This window comes from Cyprinodon tularosa, unplaced genomic scaffold (assembly GCF_016077235.1).
Source record: "Cyprinodon tularosa strain WSP-4 unplaced genomic scaffold, ASM1607723v1 ctg407, whole genome shotgun sequence".
Taxonomy (NCBI): Eukaryota; Metazoa; Chordata; class Actinopteri; order Cyprinodontiformes; family Cyprinodontidae; genus Cyprinodon; species Cyprinodon tularosa.
Genome location: NW_024039127.1, coordinates 151,440 through 173,831, shown reverse-complemented (window position 1 = coordinate 173,831; position 22,392 = coordinate 151,440). Strand labels below are relative to the sequence as shown.

General features: G+C 44.8%; 1 protein-coding gene across 1 annotated transcript; it reads right to left on the bottom strand.

Moving 5' to 3' along the window:
- Nucleotides 1–1,404: 1,404 nt before the first annotated feature.
- On the bottom strand, nucleotides 1,405–13,105 carry LOC119791992 (C-type mannose receptor 2-like). The gene is made up of 5 exons (XM_038298414.1): nucleotides 13,076–13,105; nucleotides 12,338–12,557; nucleotides 7,299–7,637; nucleotides 4,211–4,383; nucleotides 1,405–1,494 (listed from the first exon to the last, which is right to left on the bottom strand). Exons 1-5 carry the CDS (start codon nucleotides 13,103–13,105, stop codon nucleotides 1,405–1,407), a joined length of 852 nt encoding a protein of 283 aa, XP_038154342.1.
- Nucleotides 13,106–22,392: the final 9,287 nt, after the last annotated feature.

Genomic DNA, 22,392 nt, shown 5'->3' with positions numbered 1-22,392 from the left:
ATGTAACAATGTTAAAAACAGCTTTATTAGAGATGTTCATCCACCTTTAGGCAGAATTATTAGGAGCTGATGATTTTATTCCTACTTTAGATCAAACATGTAAAGTCGTTCATGTAGTTTCCTGTTTGCAGGTTTTCTTCTGTGTTTTAAATCTAACGAGCTTCTAAAATATGCAGTAAAACTAAATATCTGAACGTTTAAGAAACCCTCTGTAATGAACAAACAGCATTAATAAATAGAATAAGAGCATCAGGCTTTTAGCTAGGAATAGTTCATAGGGGTCCACCTTGGTGTATCACATCTTTAGGGGGTCCGAGGGGATCCTCACCTGGAAAATCTTCAAATTTAGACTCTCAAACACTATTTCCTGCTTTCTGTCTTTGTTCCTGGTTATGGGAAGTATGTGTGCTTGACTAGAGGTGGAAATTATATCATTTTCAGGTTCAATATTATGATTCATAGGTTAATTCAAACAATCAGAAAGTCTGATGCTACGCTCACACTGATATTTCAGCAGCAAAAAGCTCCTGCTGCTTCATCTCTGATGTTCGTCCACATTAAGGTCAGACGTCCAGTAAAGTGAGTCCAGATGCTTCTGCTGCTCCTGTGTTCGATGCCAGAGAGCAGCTTTGCTATATTAGCTGTGATCAGCGGGTAGAAAGTAGTTAGAATCTATGTTGAAGTGAGAAAGTCCTCCTGAAAACATGGTCTGTGCAGTCAGTTCATCCAGATTACCATCCTGCCTTCAAAGATTATTTCTCTGTGGGAGCCGCTCAGACCCCCACATACCGGCGCTGCGCTGTCACTGGGAATCCCCAGCAGCAGCTGCCTCAGGCCCGCTCGCCTCTTGGGGGTTTTCCCCTCCTGTTGGTGGCGGCTGGAAGTAGATGTTAGCGTTTTTCAGGTCTGTGCTACAAACTGCAGGCAGCAGGATAATAAAAGCCAACATATTCTGCCGGCAGGTTTCTACATTTGAAGTTAATTTAGGCGTTAATAAACTGTTTCAGAGGAGTGATCATAGCGCTCTGCATCAGCAGCGCTGCGTCTGACTCCCTGCCAGCTCCCAGATCAGCTTCTCTCATTGGTTGAATTTGAACTGCAGCATTTATTGCTTAAGAAAACATTTGAGCAAAGTTTGCAGGGGAAAATGAGGGCAAAGCAGTACATTCACAATGCTAGCTAAAAGCCTGATGAGCATTAAACTACAGATTAAGGTTAAAAATTCAGGTTTTCCTGCTTCAGATTATGCCTCTAAATTCAAAGATTAGACATTTGTTTCCATAACAACTTGGAAAGAAAAGATGATAATTACACCACAAACATGATAAATGACTGAGTGGTAAAACATCTAGAGACTAAAGAAGATAAAAGACTTTGGAGGAGACGCCTTTTCCTGCTTGCAGCTCATAATTCGTCCTTTTTGAAGATCTCTCCGCCAGATTGTTTCCTCCAGCTCAGCTTGACGTCTACTTCCACCCCAGAGTCCCTCAGCTTCTGTTTAAGCAGAAACACACAACAATTATAAATGCAAAAATGTGCAAGAAATAATTTTTTAAAACATGAATTAGTTGCACAGTTAATATTGAGTTTACAACAGAGACTTGAGCTCTTTTTTGTTTTAAAATTCAGTCATTTCACTTAGATAAACAAGAAAACTCCTTTTTAGATAAATACAGTAGTAGCCATTCAAAATTTCCCCACTTTCCTTGATGGGACCTTGGCTGGACCTTGGCTGGTCCTTGATGGGACCTTGGCTGGTCCTTGGCTGGTCCTTGGCTGGACCTTGGCTGGTCCTTGGCTGGTCCTTGGCTGGTCCTTGGCTGGTCCTTGGCTGGACCTTGGCTGGTCCTTGGCTGGTCCTTGGCTGGACCTTGGCTGGTCCTTGGCTGGTCCTTGGCTGGTCCTTGGCTGGTCCTTGGCTGGTCCTTGGCTGGTCCTTGGCTGGACCTTGGCTGGTCCTTGGCTGGTCCTTGGCTGGTCCTTGGTTGGTCCTTGGCTGGCCCTTGGTTGGTCCTTGGCTGGTCCTTGGCTGGACCTTGGCTGGTCCTTGGCTGGTCCTTGGCTGGTCCTTGGCTGGACCTTGGCTGGCCCTTGGCTGGCCCTTGGCTGGTCCTTGGCTGGACCTTGGCTGGCCCTTGGCTGGTCTTTGGCTGGTCCTTGGCTGGACCTTGGCTGGCCCTTGGCTGGTCTTTGGCTGGACCTTGGCTGGTCCTTGGTTGGTCCTTGGCTGGCCCTTGGCTGGTCCTTGGCTGGACCTTGGCTGGACCTTGGCTGGACCTTGGCTGGTCTTTGGCTGGTCCTTGGCTGGACCTTGGCTGGCCCTTGGCTGGTCTTTGGCTGGTCCTTGGCTGGACCTTGGCTGGACCTTGGCTGGTCTTTGGCTGGTCCTTGGCTGGTCCTTGGCTGGTCCTTGGCTGGACCTTGGCTGGTCTTTGGCTGGCCCTTGGCTGGTCCTTGGCTGGTCTTTGGCTGGCCCTTGGCTGGACCTTGGCTGGACCTTAGCTGGTCTTTGGCTGGCCCTTGGCTGGTCCTTGGCTGGTCTTTGGCTGGTCCTTGGCTGGACCTTGGCTGGCCCTTGGCTGGTCTTTGGCTGGTCCTTGGCTGGACCTTGGCTGGCCCTTGGCTGGTCCTTGGCTGGACCTTGGCTGGTCTTTGGCTGGTCCTTGGCTGGACCTTGGCTGGCCCTTGGCTGGTCCTTAGCTGGACCTTGGCTGGCCCTTGGCTGGTCTTTGGCTGGTCCTTGGCTGGCCCTTGGCTGGTCCTTGGCTGGTCTTTGGCTGGTCCTTGGCTGGCCCTTGGCTGGTCCTTGGCTGGTCTTTGGCTGGTCCTTGGCTGGACCTTGGCTGGACCTTGGCTGGTCTTTGGCTGGTCCTTGGCTGGACCTTGGCTGGCCCTTGGCTGGTCTTTGGCTGGTCCTTGGCTGGACCTTGGCTGGACCTTGGCTGGTCTTTGGCTGGTCCTTGGCTGGTCCTTGGCTGGTCTTTGGCTGGCCCTTGGCTGGTCCTTGGCTGGTCTTTGGCTGGCCCTTGGCTGGACCTTGGCTGGACCTTGGCTGGTCTTTGGCTGGCCCTTGGCTGGTCCTTGGCTGGTCTTTGGCTGGTCCTTGGCTGGACCTTGGCTGGCCCTTGGCTGGTCTTTGGCTGGTCCTTGGCTGGACCTTGGCTGGCCCTTGGCTGGTCCTTGGCTGGACCTTGGCTGGTCCTTGCCTGGACCTTGGCTGGCCCTTGGCTGGTCCTTGGCTGGTCTTTGGCTGGTCCTTGGCTGGTCCTTGGCTGGACCTTGGCTGGTCTTTGGCTGGTCCTTGGCTGGACCTTGGCTGGCCCTTGGCTGGTCCTTGGCTGGTTTTTGGCTGGTCCTTGGCTGGACCTTGGCTGGCCCTTGGCTGGTCTTTGGCTGGTCCTTGGCTGGACCTTGGCTGGCCCTTGGCTGGTCCTTGGCTGGACCTTGGCTGGTCTTTGGCTGGTCCTTGGCTGGACCTTGGCTGGTCTTTGGCTGGTCCTTGGCTGGCCCTTGGCTGGCCCTTGGCTGGTCCTTGGCTGGTCCTTGGCTGGTCCTTGGCTGGTCCTTGGCTGGACCTTGGCTGGACCTTGGCTGGCCCTTGGCTGGTCCTTGGCTTGGTTCTGTTGTTTTTCTTTAAGTTTTCAGTTTCAAGTTTAGCTAGGTTTTTCATTTTTTTTCTAGCTTTATTGGTTTGTCTGGATTCATTTAAGTTGCTTAGGTTTTTCTGTCTGTCCTCTGCTGCCCCCTTGTGTTCTTTTCCCTTGGCTTCCTCGTCAGCTCTAATCACACCTGTTCCCTATCCGCTCATTAGCTCTACCTTTGTTCAGTCAGCCATAAATACACTCCCTCTGCAGTCCCTCTTTGCTGTTTCCTCGTCTTACCTTTTCTCATCCTGGCTCCTTGATGGTTTTCCCCTGATGTCTCCATGGTTCTGGTTTGTGTTTGATTTTTATGTCGGATTTTTGGGATTCCTGTTTTTATTTACCATTTCAAAGTTGGACTTTTGGGTCCAAACAAAAACCTCAAAACCAAATCTTGACAGGAAAGGGCCATTTTGAAAGGCTGCTACTGTAACTGAAAGCATGAAGGCATCATGACCAAAATGTTTCCAGGCTCCTAGTTAAACGGCCTTCCTGGCTGTCGTTGAAGGAAGCTTTAGAGGAAACTACCTGTAAGTCAGTTAAGTGGATGTTAAACTAACAGGCGTTACCTTCATCAGCAGGTCTTCCAGCACAGCAGCGTCCTTCAGGTCCAGGGAGGAGCTCTTCACCAGCTTCAGCTTCACCAGCTTCACCTTCACCAGCTGCTTAGAAAGTCCATCTTTGGGGAAGGAAATGGAGACAGACGTTAGAGCAGTGTGGGGCTGAGTTACAAGCTTCATTTCTGGGGATGAGAAAAGCAGATTTTGTCCATTTCAAATAAATCTCAGTTAGTCTTGGGTCAGATGGGTCAGTGAATCGATTCAGTAACATCTTGGCTTAGTTCAGTGGCAGCTGGTCAACCGATGGCGCTAAAAACAAATAAAAATGAAATTATAAAATTAAAATACTTTGAAATATATTAACATATTTTTAGATGTGCAAGATAAATATCTAATCTTTAATAATGTGTAAAGCTGTTTCATTCACCGATCGGTGACGTATTTCCACCGTGGGGCGCAAAGATCTTTGCCTATAGACTCTGGGTGTGTTTGATTTCAGAGGCTGTGTCCTTCCAGGACCTGGTCTACCTGGACTGGGTCCTTCAAGGTCCATGAAAATAAGGCCAGAAGAGTTTTGGCTGTGGATTCAACGGCTTCCACCGCCCGTACGCTGTGTCGCCTAGCAACAGTGACACTTGACAGGCAAAGTACACAGAAGCAGCAGACAGAGGCTGTTTCTCAATTCACTAGAACTAGAGTACGGACTGGTGTTCTCGCCAAGTCCGTTCTTGACTAGAACCCAGGAAAGTCTGGACTCGTAGAGAACGGGAGAACGCAGAATAAGTCTGGGTCAATTAGAACAGCAGCGTACTGATGACATCACCACATTCAAAGCTCGTCTGGAGCTGCATTTCACCTCCTGTTATTAATAGTCTCTGGATAATAATACATTCTGACTTTCTTTCACGGGGGAATAATAATAAACACAGTCAGATAAACACAAACCAAATGAACATTTTGCCAAATAAAACAAAAATATCGCCATCAGAGCCAGCGGTCCTTTTACACACGGCTATGCAGAGAGAGCGCCACTGCAGACGGACTAACGTTAGCCCCGGCCGCTGCAGACGGGCTAACGTTGAGTCCTGGCCACTGCAGACGGACTAACGTTAGCCCCGGCCGCTGCAGACGGGCTAACGTTAAGCCCCGGCCGCTGCAGACGGACTAACGTTAAGCCCCGGCCGCTGCAGACGGGCTAACGTTAAGCCCCGGCCGCTGCAGACGGACTAACGTTAAGCCCCGGCCGCTGCAGACGGACTAACGTTAAGCCCCGGCTGCTGCAGACGGACTAACGTTAAGCCCCGGCTGCTGCAGACGGACTAACGTTAAGCCCCGGTCGCTGCAGACGGACTAACGTTAAGCCCCGGCCGCTGCAGACGGACCAACGTTAAGCCCCGGCCGCTGCAGACGGGCTAACGTTAAGTCCTGGCCGCTGCAGACGGACTAACGTTAGCCCTGGCCGCTGCAGACGGACTAACGTTAAGCCCCGGCCGCTGCAGACGGACCAACGTTAAGCCCCGTCCGCTGCAGACGGACTAACGTTAGCCCCGGCCGCTGCAGACGGACTAACGTTAAGCCCCGGCCGCTGCAGACGGGCTAACGTTAAGTCCTGGCCGCTGCAGACGGACTAACGTTAGCCCTGGCCGCTGCAGACGGACTAACGTTAGCCCCGGCCGCTGCAGACGGACTAACGTTAAGCCCCGGCCTCTGCAGACGGGCTAACGTTAAGTCCTGGCCGCTGCAGACGGACTAACGTTAGCCCTGGCCGCTGCAGACGGACTAACGTTAAGCCCCGGCTGCTGCAGACGGACTAACGTTAAGTCCTGGCCGCTGCAGACGGACTAACGTTAGCCCTGGCCGCTGCAGACGGACTAACGTTAAGCCCCGGCCGCTGCAGACGGGCTAACGTTAAGTCCTGGCCGCTGCAGACGGACCAACGTTAAGCCCCGTCCGCTGCAGACGGGCTAACGTTAAGTCCTGGCCGCTGCAGACGGACTAACGTTAAGTCCTTGCCGCTGCAGACGGACTAACGTTAGCCCCGGCCGCTGCAGACGGACTAACGTTAAGCCCCGGCCGCTGCAGACGGGCTAACGTTAAGTCCTGGCCGCTGCAGACGGACTAACGTTAGCCCTGGCCGCTGCAGACGGACTAACGTTAGCCCCGGCCGCTGCAGACGGACTAACGTTAAGCCCCGGCCTCTGCAGACGGGCTAACGTTAAGTCCTGGCCGCTGCAGACGGACTAACGTTAGCCCTGGCCGCTGCAGACGGACTAACGTTAAGCCCCGGCTGCTGCAGACGGGCTAACGTTAAGTCCTGGCCGCTGCAGACGGACTAACGTTAAGTCCTGGCCGCTGCAGACGGACTAACGTTAAGCCCCGGCTGCTGCAGACGGACTAACGTTAAGTCCTGGCCGCTGCAGACGGACTAACGTTAAGTCCTGGTTATCCTCCTACAGCAGTGTGTCGCAGTGAGCTTGATGCAGATATTTTTGATTGATGCTCAAATTTGAAGCGTGGTCTGCGCTTTACACTGTGGGTCTAGATACGGCCGAGGTGGTGAGGGAGTGGGGGTGAGTTTGTGCGACAACAGAGGGACATGAGGGCTAAAAAGAGCGGGGATCCAGGTGGCAAAAGGGTCCCAGCGTTCTGGCGCACCGCGCTCTTCTAGCGGGTCCATCTTCTCGAGTTGTTTTCAGCAATTTCGGTCATAAAAACAAAAGAAGCCGGCCTCCTGTCTGCGGCACTGTCTGAGGTCACCTACAATTCGGGAGAGGAGCAGCGGAGCGTCTGCGGAGGGGGCGGGGACGTCTTTTTGTTCACTGCGGCACCTATGCAGACGACTTAGTGCATGCTGGGACAGCTGTCAAATTCAAGAACGGACAGGTCTGCTCTGATGCATGCTGGGTAAAGAGGGAGGGAGGAGAACACGATCCGGGAGTTTCACAGAGATGAACGACTCTGACAAGTTTTGTTTTAAGCTTTTAAATATGTCATTTTCATCACTTATGTTACAAAGTCAAACTGTACGAATATAATAAAAAAGACCCAGAATCATTTGAACATAAAAAGGATAAAGAGCAGTTAAATTATGGCTCACCTCCATAGCAAAAAAAAGGAATAGCGGAGCTACAGTCCCAGTCCTCCCATTTTCCTCCATCATCCATTGCAGCAGCTACACAGTTATCCACTGGTCCATTAGGTTCTGATGAAGCCCAGTGATCATATGAGAAGCTGCTTCCATCCACCCACGTCCAGGAGTTCCTGTAGAGACCGATCCAGACTTGATTCTCTCCCTCTGACTGCAGCAGCTCCTTTATCTGCTCCAGCTCTGAGGTGGATCTGACGCTGGCCAGGTCTGTGTGATGCTCTCTGCAGAAGCTCTGAGCATCAGCCCACTTCTTGTTTTGGTCGATGAAGATAAATGAAGCATTGCGCCCTGAAATTATTCAGCAGATAGAGTCGTTCTTGTCCTTCAGTCCAGCTGAATTGAACTTCACATTTACAGGAGAAAGCAGCTCTGCCTAAACATTCGGCAACTTTCTGTTAACAATGGGAGCTTTACTGGAAGTTCAACAAACTTTTATGAAGTCGTAGAGAAAAGAATCAATTATGAAACTTAACCATTTTATTTACTTTGTTTGAATAGAGGGGTTCAGGGCTAAATGCTTGTTGTGTTTAGTTGTGATAGCACCAACATGTTGAGCATTAGATGGCAGAATAACAATAGGAAAAGTTTTTAAAAGAACCCAAACTTCTAAATAAAGGAGAAGGGGAAGCATGAAAGGGGATCCTGCAGGGATCCAACATATTTGGACTACAGGGAGCGTCTTCCATTAAAGGACATAACCTGTAAGGTTTATGATTGCTGATGAGTTGGTCAGAGACATGGGAACTGGGATGGTTTGGTTAACACCCCCCCCCCCCCCCCCCACCCCCCCAGTGTTGCCAACTCAGCGAAAATTTAGGGACTTTTCAGACCCCTCCAGCGACTCTTTTTCAAAAAAGCGACTAATTCTCCCAGCGCGATAGGAGACTCGTTTTGAGGAAACTACGGTAGTAGCTCTGTGGTTGCACAGAGGTGTCTGTTTCATAGAATAAAATCACCCGCCGACGGGTTATTAATCCGGAAAAGCCCAATCTGTGAGTTTATTGCCAACTTTATGCAGTTTCACGATGCCGTCTGCATGTCTGCAGTGGAGAGATTGCTTGAGTTATATTTGCCCCCTAGTAAACAGGGCAGGTTATTGTATAAATATTGTTGCTTTATACAGCGTTTCAGCTCATGCAGCTATTTTCATTCTACACATCACTGATCGTCTGATCGCTGCGCTGAAATCATTGCGGTGTTGGCGACACTGATGACGTAGAGCTAGTTACATTTAATTACAAATAGGATTCTCCCCCGCTGCTCTCAGGTATATATATATATATATACACCGGTATATATATATATACACATATGACTTCCTGGCTGTGTGTTTCCTGGACGGGGCCGCCTGTGGAGCTGGTTGACAGTTGCCTTTTGTATCTATGCTTCTTTTTCTATGTCTGCTTCTGTCTCCTTGAACCCCAGTGGGCCTCAGCAGATGGCCGCTCACACTGAGCCTGGTTCTGCTGGAGGTTTCTTCCTGTTCAAAGGGAGTTTTTCCTCTCCACTGTCGCTACAAGCATGCTTAGTGTGAGGGATTGCTGAAGAGTCAATGAGTCGATGCAATCAGCTGGTTTTCCTTGGATAGAAAACTTTGAATCAATCTTTGAAATGAATTATGGACCAAGTCAAACCAGTTATTTTACAGACGTATGATATCAACAGTGAAACCTACAGGCAAAGATTTTGGGTTCCTTCAGGTAGAGCCTGAAGGAACCTAAAAGGAGCTTTATTCAAGGTTGAAAGAGCTGTAGATCTGTAAAAATGTCTTTCCCATTTTTGAATACCTTTTGTCCTTATTTAAGTTTGGTCCCTCTCAGGGTACTTAATTCATGCAGTGTGGTCATGCTCAGGCATGGACTGGTAATCGGGCGTATCGGGCATTTGCCCGGTGGGCCGACGTGCTGTTTGGGCCGACATGTATATTAATAATATGTATTATTATTATTATTATTATTATTATTATTATTATTATTATTAGTATTATATTTCTGCCTCGTTTTATTTGCATAATGCATGAAGAAAACTAAAATCAGCAGAAACTGCGCGAGAAAAAGAAACGAGTTCTTCAAACGGATGCTGCGAAATGTGTCAAACTGACTGACATGTTCCCATCAGCAGGCTCTCCATCTGCTCCGGTGTCTGATGTGAAATATGATGGTGGTGGTGGTTGCAGTGGAGGCGACGGCGAACCGAGCAGTGAACATGATGTCAGTGCGGCTGCTGCAGTAGTAGAACCTGTGGTAAGCCGGATAGTTTTCAGAGCCTCAAACTACAGTATGTAACGCAGACCTCCCAAGACTCCCGGAAGGTCCGGGAGTCTCCCTGATATCAATAGTTGCCCGTGAGTCGGATAAATTATCCAGGATTTTAGACTGAGGTGGAGTTTTTTAATGCCAGTGAGAGCGAGCAGGCAGCACAATGATTCGTGCATCATGTGCTGATTAGAACTACTGTGATTGCACAGACAAGAGAGAGCGGGGGGTGGGGAGAAGGTTGCTGGTGAAACCTGTGCAGCGTTTCTGTCCAAAGCGATGCTCTGATCAACCAGCGTTCCAGGCGACTGGTTGATCAGAGAGCTGATTGGATCAGTCCCATAAGTTTCTCTGGTTCCTCTCTGGCAGTCACCTAGTTACCACTCAAAGCTGTGCATCCTGGGAAACGGCAGAGGGTCAATCCTCGGATAAAAAATTTAAATATCAGACAAATTTTACAGCTGGATATACTAAAATACACTATATTGCCAAAAGTATTTGCTCACCCATCCAAATTATTGGAATCAGGTGTTCCAATCACTTCCATGGCCACAGGTGTATAAATTCAAGCACCTAGGCATGCAGACTGTTTTTACAAACATTTGTGAAAGAATGGGTCGCTCTCAGGAGCTCAGTGAATTCCAGCGTGGAACTGTGATAGGATGCCACCTGTGCAACAAATCCAGTCGTGAAATTTCCTCGCTCCTAAATATTCCACAGTCAACTGTCAGCTGTATTATAAGAAAATGGAAGTGTTTGGGAACGACAGCAACTCAGCCACGAAGAGGTAGGCCACGTAAACTGACGGAGCGGGGTCAGCGGATGCTGACGCGCATAGTGCGAAGAGGTCGCCAACTTTCTGCAGAGTCAATCACTACAGACCTCCAAACTTCATGTGGCCTTCAGATTAGCTATAGAACAGTGCGCAGAGAGCTTCATGGAATGGGTTTCCATGGTCGAGCAGCTGCATCCAAGCCATACATCACCAAGTGCAATGCAAAGCGTCGGATGCGGTGGTGTAAAGCACGCCGCCACTGGACTCTAGAGCAGTGGAGACGCGTTCTCTGGAGTGACGAATCGCGCTTCTCCATCTGGCAATCTGATGGACGGGTCTGGGTTTGGCGGTTGCCAGGAGAACGGTACTTGTCTGACTGCATTGTGCCAAGTGTAAAGTTTGGTGGAGGGGGGATTATGGTGTGGGGTTGTTTTTCAGGAGCTGGGCTTGGCCCCTTAGTTCCAGTGAAAGGAACTCTGAATGCTTCAGCATACCAAGACATTTTGGACAATTCCATGCTCCCAACTTTGTGGGAACAGTTTGGAGCTGGCCCCTTCCTCTTCCAACATGACTGTGCACCAGTGCACAAAGCAAGGTCCATAAAGACATGGATGACAGAGTCTGGTGTGGATGAACTTGACTGGCCTGCACAGAGTCCTGACCTCAACCCGATAGAACACCTTTGGGATGAATTAGAGCGGAGACTGAGAGCCAGGCCTTCTCGTCCAACATCAGTGTGCGACCTCACAAATGCGCTTCTGGAAGAATGGTCAAAAATTCCCATAAACACACTCCTAAACCTTGTGGACAGCCTTCCCAGAAGAGTTGAAGCTGTTCTAGCTGCAAAGGGTGGACCGACGTCATATTGAACCCTATGGATTAGGAACGGGATGTCACTTAAGCTCATATGTGAGTCAAGGCAGGTGAGCAAATACTTTTGGCAATATAGTGTATATCCACGTCTAGTGAAGGGAAGGAACAGTGGCGGATCTAGACCAAATGTACCAGGGGGCCAGGAGGGGGCCAGCGTGTTTCCATGGGGGCCCAGAAAAGCAGGAAATAAAAAACAAGAGATTCAAATATATTAAGAGAGCTGCATGAAGAGAAATTTCTTTGCAATGAGGTTCAATAAAAATTCTATTTCTTATGAGGTCAATATACATTTAGAATTAAGGAATTTTACATATTTCTGACTTAATTCAGGTTAAAAGTACTGTTTTCTATAAATTTGAATTTGAACTAAAGAAAAACTGTTAAATTCATCTGTAAAAATTACAGCATTTTTTAAAATTTGTTGTGGAAAACACAACATTTAACAGATGAAAACTTGGATCCTATCTCAGTGCCACTGAAGCTATCACCTTATGGTTTTTGAATATAAATTAGTAAAACAGAATTTGTAAAGAAACAATGAAATAGATCCAAAGGACCCATCAGTAACCATGTCTGTTCCAGCCCAGATCATTATTAGAAGTATTATGTTTTTTAGTACAGGGGCCATAACAGGGCTCAGGACATGATCTACAGGGGCTCTAAAAAAAATGTGGGTGTCCAGTCTAGACCAAAATGCCATTTTCTGTCCCAGTCCACCCCTGGTCATGCTCAGAGGTAGAGGCTTTCCATGGAGTACTCTCTCTGCTCTGAACTCTATAGGGAATCCTAGAGATGTTAAGCAGATGGGGAAAGCCTTAGCTAACTGGGTCCAGACAGCATCATGATCGAAAAAAGAAAGTACACCATTACAATCACAAAAAAAAAAATTGCAGTAGTGAAGTGAGAAGTTTGTTTTCTTTCAAGAAACTCAGGGGAAAGATTAATCTTAAAGAAGAATAATAGTTATTTCTGGTGAATAACAGCCATCACACAGAGTGACACTAATAGAACAGGAGACCTGGAGGAAGAATAACAGAGGAAAAGATGAAGAGAACAAACTGCTTGGTTTGATCATCCATCCTCACCTTGAACATCAGAGCAGACCAGTTTCATGGATTCTTCACAGCGAACATCGAACCACTCTCCAGTCACCCTCATCCCTCCGCATGGCTCATCACCATTACCGTTGTTTGGTTCTCCAGACACCCAGTTCCTGAACTCAGCCTCACCATCTTGGTAGAAGTTTGGCTCAGAGTAGGACCACCTCCAGCTGTCCACGTCATCGTAGAGACCGATCCAGGCTCCCTGCAAGGAACAGCTGATATCTGAGTCCCAATAAACTCACCTCTATTCATTCTATTCAGTTTATTTCTATAGCTCCAATTCACATCATGTCATCTCAGGTCACTCCAGGATGGAGTCACAGCCAAACAGGAACAGACCAGATGAAGCTACTATGAGAAAAAGCAGAGAGAGCAGAACGTTAGAGATTGAACTAACAGATTCTGCAGAGTGGGAGAATAGAGATAGAATGAAGCAGAATGATGAAAAAGGGGTCCCTATGTCCTCCAGCAGTCTAAGCCTATAGCAGCACACATGCAGAAAATAGCTCAGGATATGTCGTATTTTGGATGAGTTCTAAGAAAGTCCTCAGTGGGACAAAGCTGGAGCCAAGGATAAATATCTGGACTGAAATACTCCCCCACCGGATCGGGCTGTTACCGCTAATGTTAGTGTCACATAAACACTTGAAACAGGAGAACTCTTGTCACCAAAAATAAGACAGTTTAACATTTTTAATGTTACATTTGAACCAGACTTACATCCTGGGTAAATGTGTTCAAATCCACCATGTTGGTTAGCGTCTTCACGTCCTCAGAATTCCTTATCACTGCCAGGTTTGAGTACTTTTCTCTGCAGTAGCTCTGAGCTTCAGTCCAGGTCTTCAGTTCGTTGATTAAATGAAATTGAGGTTCAGGGAGACCAGGCGCAGCACACATCCCTGCAACACAGAGAGACATTCATTCAGTCTGTGTCTGATTAGCAGGGGGGACTGGGAGACACCCTGCTATGCTCCCCTTCTCAAAGGTTTTTCTTTTAATTCAAGCAGATTACACCACATTGATGTTAGGGAGACAGATTAATGAGTCCCTATGGTCCCTATGGACCGTGGGGACATGTCCCTATGGACAAACTGGATGAGAGAGAGAAAACAAGCAGCCTACAAGTATGGACCATCTGGGACCATCTGGGAACTGGGCTGGATTCCTAACCGCTGAGATTTAATCTAAGAAAATCGTTTCGTCTTTAATCGGAAAGATTAGTATTTGTAGTTAATTTTATGTCCTGATTGGAGTTTTTTGGTCGCTTTTTCCAAGGGCTTAAAGGTACACTATGCTACCGGTGTTGATTTTCCAGCGAGGCTCCCCCCAGAGGCCGAAAATAAAAGTGCACTGTCGTAAATATGCTCAGCTGTTCTCCTGGTTTCTCCGTAAAGCCAGGCGCGGTTGTTTTGAGCTTAGCAGACAGGCGAACGCAACGAATGACTAACACAGTGAAAGTATGAACATGCACACAGAGAGAGAGAAACCATTCCAATGTTACTTACAATCGCATCAGCAGAAACGCGAGGTCCGCGTCAGCCTTGCAGCCTTCTTTTTATTTTAGCTCTCGCCATTCGGAAAAAGCTTGCCCGATGTTCACCCGTGTACGACTCCTCTCTCTGTCCGGAGCCCTTTTCCTCTTTCTTGCCTGCTCCGACATGGGCTTTCGCTGTTTTCACGCTGGTTCCGCCATGATAACTGCACAAAGATCGCCACTGTGCTAGCAATGACCATGCTTTTAACTGGGGGGTGTAGCAGTTCTCGCCGTAAAGCAAGACAGACTCTTGCGAGACTTCTGAGCCTGTGGGTGCGGGTCGGTGCTCCTGCAATTGCAAGTACGGTATTTCCCCCACAGACCACCAGGGCGGCCGAAAAACCTTTGTTCACCTGAAATGACTAATTTAATCATCCAAAACGTTATGGAACACATTAATTAACTGAAAAATGTTGCATAGTGTGCCTTTAAGAATGAAAAGCTTTTACTGGTGAAGGAGAAGAAAGGATCATGAACATCAAACACAGCTGATGGTAGGATAGTGGTTCAACGTTAAAATCTTTAGAAAACCAGGCCATCAATTAGACGTTTCAAGGTATGAAAGATAAAGGAAAATGTAAACATGAGGTTTACTGAACTCTGCCAGTTTCTCTGTCCTGTGGTCAGATGAGACAAAGACTGAGCAACAAACAGCAGATCTTCTGTGAAGCCAAGATAAATACATGAGTTTACGTTATTTAAAACACTGAAGAAAATTACTGCGATTTCTTAGATAAGAACTTTTGCCCTTAATTTGACCCTTGAACTTACAAACCGGATTCCAAAAAAGTTGGGACACTAAACAAATTGTGAATAAAAACTGAATGCAATGATGTAAAGATGGCAAATGTCTATTTTCTATTCATAATAGAACATAGATGACAGCTCAAAAGTTTAATCTGAGTAAATGTTACATTTTTAAGGAAAAATATGTTGATTCCAAATTTCACAGTCTCTACAGATCACAAAAAAGTTGGGACAAGCAGCAATAAGTGGTTGGGAAAAAGATATTGAGCAAATAACGAACAGCTGGAAGATCAACTAACACTAATTAGGTCAAGTGACAACAAGATTGGGTATAAAAAGAGCCTCTCAGAGTGTCAGTGTCTCTCTGAAGCCAAGATGGTAAGAGGATCACCTATTCCACCATTGTTGCGCAGAAAGATAGTGCAGCAATATCAGAATGGTGCTGCCCAGCGTAAAATAGCAAAGACTTTTAAGTTATTATCATCAACCGTGCATAACATCATCATCAGATTCAGAGAATTTGGAACAATCGCTGTGTGTAAGGGTCAATGCCGTAAAACTTTACTGGATGCTTGTGATCTCTGGGCCCTTAAACGTCACTGCACCTCAAACAGGAATGCTACTGTCAAGGAAATAACAGAATGAGCTCAGGAATTCTTCCAGAAAGCACAGAAAGCATTGTCAGTGAACACAATCCGCCGTTGCTAGCTGAAACTCTACAGTGCAAAGAGGAAGCCATTTCTAAGCAAGTTCCACAAGCTCAGCCATTTGCACTGGGCCAAGGATCATTTAAAATTGAGTGAGGTAAAATATAGGACTGTTCTGTGATCAGATGAGTCACGATTTGAAGTTCTTTATGGAACACTGGGACGCCGTGTCATCCGGACCAGAGAGGACAAGGATAACCCAAGCTGTTATCAACGCTCCGTTCAGAAACCTGCATCACTGATGGTATGGGGTTGCATGAGTGCTTGTGGCATGGGCAGCTTGCATGTCTGGAAAGGCACCATAAATGCAGAGACCTATGTTCAGGTTCTAGAACAACATATGCTTCCATCTAGACGTCATCTGTTTCAGGGAAGACCCTGCATTTTTCAACAAGATAATGCCAGTCCACATTCTGCAGCAATCACAACATCATGGCTACGTAGGAGAAGGATCCGGGTTCTGAAATGGCCAGCCTGCAGTCCAGATCTTTCACCTATAGAGAACATTTGGCGCATCATAAAGAGGAAGGTGCAACAAAGAAGGCCCAAGACAATTGAACAGTTAGATCCTGTATTAGACATGAATGGGAGAGCATTTCTATTTCTAAACTGGAGAAACTGCTCTCCTCTGTCCTCAGACGTCTGTTAAGTGTTGTTAGAAGAAGGGGGGATGCCACACAGTGGTAAAAATGGCCTTGTCCCAACCTTTTTGGAATTTGTTGACGCCATGAAATTTGGAATGAACATATTTTTCCCTTAAAATGATACATTCTCTCAGTTTAAACTTTTGATCTGCCATTTGTGTTCTATTCTGAATAGAATATTTGTTTTTGACACCTCCACATCATTGCATTCAGTTTTTATTCACAATTTGTTTAGTGTCCCAACTTTTTTGGAATCCGGTTTGTAGTATTTAGATATTATGCACTTGAAATGGTAAATGGTAAATGGCATGTACTTATATAGCGCCTTTATTCAAGTTAGGAGACTTGACCAAGGCGCTTTACACTACATTCATTAACTCATTCACGCACACTTGAAACTGTAAAGTGACCTGAGATGACGTGTTGTGAATTGGGCTATAGAAATAAACTGAACTGAAATAAGGTAGTGCAGCTTTCTTCTAATTTTAGATATAAATTATTATTATATATTATATTATTATATAAATGATTCCATTGGTAAATTGTCTTATCTGCTCAATTATCAACTTTCTAAAAAAAAAAGTGCATTCTATTTTTTCATAATCATCCGAGTCTCTAGAATGAAGTCGTGTGGAAAAGCTGTGAGCTGAAGAGGTGAGCGCCTCACAGCAAACATTTTCTACAGCTTTCATATTTCTGATTGATTGAACACTTTGATTGTTTTTATTGTTTCTTAGAAATAGTACAAAAGTTTTTTCTAATGTATTTTAATAGTGAAGGTTTGAACATTTTATGACATCACACAGGAGAGAAATCAGACCATGAAATCAGGAAGTATGATTGAAGATGAAGGACTTACACGCTGCAGCGACGATGATCCACAGACTTTCCATCTTCTCTGCTCCTTCGGTCTGGAACTGAAGATCTGCGGCTGATTATTGTGACACTTATGTTTTTGTTGGTCCAGACATGCAAAAGAATGATGGAAACCATTTGCATTTTTGATGGCATTTACTTGACCAGTTCATGAAATTTCATACTATTTAAACTTGTGATTTACATCCTATTTTACACATGGCTGATTTGCCTTAAGATGCTTCCAAGTCACTGAGGTACAAAGCAAAGGTTGATCTCAGGGAATAAGAAGCAGGCAGGTCTGTTTGAACCAATAGATGTGATGATCGATGGTTCCTCCACCGGCAGCAGCTTCTTTCTTGATCATGTATCTCAGTTTGGGAGTAAAACTGTAATCATTATAATTATTAAAACCTTACAGAGTGGGACTTGTGTGTATTTTGCATCATTGTCTTGTTTTATAAGCCATTGTGTCTGCGTTTAAAGCGATAAAGTAATAGGTGGAAATCCTCCTCATCAGGTAAAGAGCTCAGAGCTCTGCGCTGATGAAGTCCTTTGAATGCTCCATGCTGACCCACCTTACATCCATCCCACTTCTGGACAAACTGCAGTTTCTCCACAGAGCTTCCAGGTCTATGGATGAAGCAGAAGTAAATGCTCCTCCCTCCACCCTGCAGGATCCTACACTGCAGAAACGCCTGTGTTAATCTGAGACTCTCTGTTTTAACTTTAACAATTAAAATTATATAAAAATCAATGTTTATATTTCTCCAGTTTATTATTTCTCAATTAAAAAGTGATTTTTGTAGTTATTGATAAATAACAGGAGCATCTTATAATCTTTGAGGATAAAAAAGGCCTCCCTGCCATTACCCTAATCTATGGCTGCTGCTATAGAGTCTCTCTCAGAATCATAATGGGCTTCTTCAAAACAATGACATTACTTTCAGTCTGAGATGTTGGACAAGTTAAAAGATTGCTTTAAACTTAATCTACTATAGTTGATTGAATAATTGATCATTTTAACTGTCAGAATCAGAATCAGACATACTTTAATAATCCCAGACAGGGAAATAACTTAACTGTAACTAACGATGTCCTTTCACATATCTTTCTATGTGAATATTCAGCTCTACTTTGAAAGCAAAGCCTAAAAGGTTCCTTTCTGATAAAGCTTGTTGTTAAAAACAGAGTGATGTGTGCAACAATTCATTTAAAAACAAATGATGTGGTGGAAATTACAATGAATGGACCATAAAGATATCAAACCTTTCTTTTTAAAAACTTTATGAAGCATCATAATAAAGAATAATTATAATTAAATAAATAATAATAAATGAATTGCAGTTGTGCATAGGTGATACTAAGGGCGGGAGAGAGGGGGGTAGGCACCATCACAAAATGCTTGGCATGTAAATTATAGTTAGAAATATGTCAAAAGTTGTCTAAAAAAGTGTTATTTTATAATATTACCACATTGTTGTAATAATAAATGAGATAAATACAATGTGAGAACAAGAGCCTTGTTTGTGTTTCTATGAATTACGCCTAATTTCCACCAAAGAATGCAATGTGGTGGAAATTACAATCTGACAGAAATTGGCAGGAAAATCTACTCTAGCATCACATACTAGCTGAGGAAGGGTCTCTGGCATTTTATGCTTAGAAAATACATTTATGTGTTAAAATAACAATCATTTCCAAACTGAGTTGATGTTACGACATGTTTGTAAATTACATACAATAAAAATATTTTCATTTCCAGTAATATTTACTTTGGCTCTACTTCAAAAGTTGATGAATGAAATCAAAGTTCCCACCATGTCAGACCTGTGCTGTGATGTCACTGTTCGTCTCCATAGCAACTACCCAAACAATCTTTCATAGAAACTTTTTAAAGGGACATTACAGTGTTGTGATGGAAATAATGATAATAGTGTGGGAAACCTACAATTCGTTAAGAAAATCACATTAACAGTTGTATGACATTAAATACTCCAATTATAGTTTGATTATTTTACTGATATTTTAGTCAATGATATTTGAAAACATTAGAATTTTTTTTATTTTTATTTACTATTCATTTTTATCATTGAAGATCAAAAGTCTGGCTGTGAGACGAGGACAAAACGGTAATATTTACATATAAATAAGGCTAAAAAAGGTGAAAAAAATCATCACAGCTTACTGAAATAAATGTCCTAAAACAGTTTCATTGTAAATGTCAGAGTCTTGGTTTGTTAGTTCCTGTTTTTCTTGGTTTTCCATTTGTTGTCCTCTGCTGCCCTCTTGTGTCCTCTTTCCCTTGCTCTGTTTTCTGTTCTGCCCTCACCTGTTTCCAATCCCCTCGTTAGCCCTCTCTTTGTCTCTGTCCCCTTTAAAAGCCCTCCCTCTTCAGTTCCTGTTTGCTGGATCCTCGTCTAACGTCTGTCTGCTTTCCTCGTGTCTCCCTGGCTCCTAGAGGTTTGGTTTACCCCTGATGTCTCCTTGGTTATGGTGCATTTGTAGTTTTCTGTTGGATTTTGATTCCTGCCTCAGTTCCTGTGAACCTTAATAAACCCACTTAAATTCACCTCTGCCTACTGGCCTCTGCATTTGGGTCCTCCAAACCAACACCGTTTCAATTCAATTAAATTCTATTCAGTTTATTTCTATAGCTCCAATTCACATCATGTCATCTCAGGTCACTTTCCAGTTCACCAGATCATCCAGTCAGATTGATTCAAAGTTTTCTATCTAAGGAAAACCAGCTGATTGCATCGACTCATTGACTCTTCAGCAATCCCTCACACTAAGCATGCTTGTAGCGACAGTGGAGAGGAAAAACTCCCTTTGAACAGGAAGAAACCTCCAGCAGAACCAGGCTCAGTGTGAGTGGCCATCTGCTGAGGCCCACTGGGGTTCAAGGAGACGGAAGCAGAGACACAAAAAGCAGCTGTAAAAGGCGGCCCCGTCCAGGAAACACACAGCCAGGCAGACAAGCTACAAGGCAGCTCCCATGTCAGAGGATGAAGAGAGCACATCCACTCAGTCACGGTCAGAGAAACAGGACCACAATGGAAAACAGGCCAAGCTCCAACATCTAGAAACAAAGGTGTTGATGGCAGCAGCACAGCTGATATTTCTCTCCAGGATGGAGTCACAGCCAAACAGGAACAGACCAGATGAAGCTACTATGAGAAAAAGCAGAGAGAGCAGAACGTTAGAGATTGAACTAACAGATTCTGCAGAGTGGGAGAATAGAGATAGAATGAAGCAGAATGATGAAATGGGGGTCCCTATGTCCTCCAGCAGTCTAAGCCTATAGCAGCAGAACTATAGAGATAGCTCAGGATAACCTGAGCCACTCTAACTAGAAGCTTTATCAAAAAGGAAAGTTTTAAGCCTAGCCTTAAAAGTAGACAGGGTGTCTGCCTCACGGACTAAAACTGGTAGTTGGTTCCACAGGAGAGGAGCCTGAGAACTAAAAGATCTGCCTCCCATTCTACTTTTAGAAATTCTAGGAACCACTAGTAAACCTGCAGATTGAGAGCGAAGTGCTCTGTTAGGAACATCAGGAACAATCAGATCTCTGATATCAGATGGAGCTTGGCCATTTAAGGCTTTATATGTGAGAAGGAGGATTTTAAATTCTATTCTGGATTTAACAGGAAGCCAATGAAGAGAAGCCAGGATAGGAGAGATATGATCTCTCTTTTTCATTTTCATCAGAACTCTGGCTGCAGCATTTTGGATCAGCTGAAGGCTTTTAACTACAGTTTGTGGACTTCCTGATAGTAAAGAATTACAATAGTCCAGCCTTGAAGTAACAAATGCATGGACTAGTTTCTCAGCATCACCCCTGGACAGGAGATTGCTCATTTTTGCAATGTTCCTCAGATGAAAGAAGGAAATTCTAGAAACCTCTTTGATCTGGGATTTAAATGACAGGTCCTGATCAAAAATAACACCAAGATTTTTTACTTTATTATCTGAAATCAGTTTAATCCCATCCAAATGAAGTGACTGGCTAATCAGCTTCTTTTTCAGAGACTCTGGTCCAAAGACTAAAACTTCTGTTTTGTCTGCATTCAGAAGCAGAAAGTTAAGAGTCATCCAGGTTTTTATGTCTTCAGACATGCCTGTAATCTATGTAATGGGTTAGCTTCATCTGGATTATAGACAGATATAGCTGGGTATCATCAGCATAACAGTGGAAATTAATCCCATGCTGTCTAATAACTCTACCGATTGGGAGCATGTATAAAGTAAAGAGAATTGGTCCTAGCACTGATCCTGCTCAAAGGTTACCTGTGGTACTCCACAGGTAACCTTTGAGCGTGTTGAAGATCTATCATTAACATGAACAAACTGAAATCGATCAGATAGATAAGATTTAAACCAGTCTAGAGCTGTTCCTTTAATTCCAACAAAATATTCAAGTCTTTCTAAAAGAATATTATGATTCACATTTTGAACTAAGCCAATAGTGTCTAAGATAGCATTAAAGGCTGCTCTTAAGCTATCGCCTTCAATGTCAGCATGGATGTTAAAATCTCCCACTATGATGACCCTGTCAGTATTTAATACCAAATCAGAAAGGAACTCTGAAAACTCATCTAAAAATTCAGAGTAAGGAGCTGGTGGACGATACAAAGTTACAAAAAGAAGAGGTTTTCTTGCCTTGAAATTTGGATGAAGGAAATTAAGGGTTAAATGATCAAAGAGTTGTAGGTATTAACTGTTTTGGGAGTAATCAGTAAGTCAGACTGGAAGATTGTTGCTACTCCTCCTCCTCGCCCAGAACTTCTGGGGATGTGAAAATTTAAATAGCTTGAAGGAGTTGCCTCATTTATGCTCACATAATCCTCTTGCTGCAGCCAGGTTTCTGTAAGGCAAAACAAGTCAATGTGATTATCACAAATCAAGTCATTAACTAGCAGACTTTTAGAGGAAAGAGATCTTATGTTAAACAGACCGCATTTAATTGTTTTAACTTTTTCCCCAATTGGAGTTATTTTGATTTTAATTAGATTATCATGATTTACTCCTTTGGGAATATTTGCTAATTTATTAGATTTTGGTCGTGGGCAAGACACTGTCTGGATGGAGTAAAGAGTGGGTAACAGTAGAGAAGCTGCAGAGAGGTCTGTTAAACTAGGACTCTGCTTCCTGGTCTGCACCCTGGGGGGTCAGGGTTTTGGAGGACTAATAAATGTGGCCAGATTCCTAGAAAGAAGAGCTGCACCATCCAAAGTGGGATGGATGCCGTCTCTCCGAATCAGACCAGGCTTTCCCCAAAAGGATTGCCAATTATTAATGTAGCCCACGTTGTTTTCAGGACACCACCTAGACAACCAGCGGTTGAATGACGACATGCGGCTAAACATGTCATCACTGGTCAGATCAGGGAGGGGACCAGAGAAAATTACGGAGTCCCAAATTTTTTGGCAAACTTATGACATTCATGACAGTAAAGATAAGTATAAAGGTGTGAAATGTCCCTTTTTAAAATGTTTTCATGAAATATGATCAAAAGGACATAAAAGTTCCCGTAGTTAAAGAATCGCC

What these genes read in the sequence shown, in the direction of transcription:
- LOC119791992 (XM_038298414.1), bottom strand. Translation starts at nt 13,105, where the DNA reads ATGGTGGATTTGAACACATTTACCCAGGAT. An exon ending in TGAACACATTTACCCAGGAT is followed by an intron (nt 12,558 to 13,075) that starts GTAAGTCTGGTT and finishes TGTTCCTTGCAG; the next exon opens with GGAGCCTGGATCGGTCTCTA. An exon ending in TCCTTTTTTTTGCTATGGAG is followed by an intron (nt 4,384 to 7,298) that starts GTGAGCCATAAT and finishes TCTCATCCCCAG; the next exon opens with AAATGAAGCTTGTAACTCAG.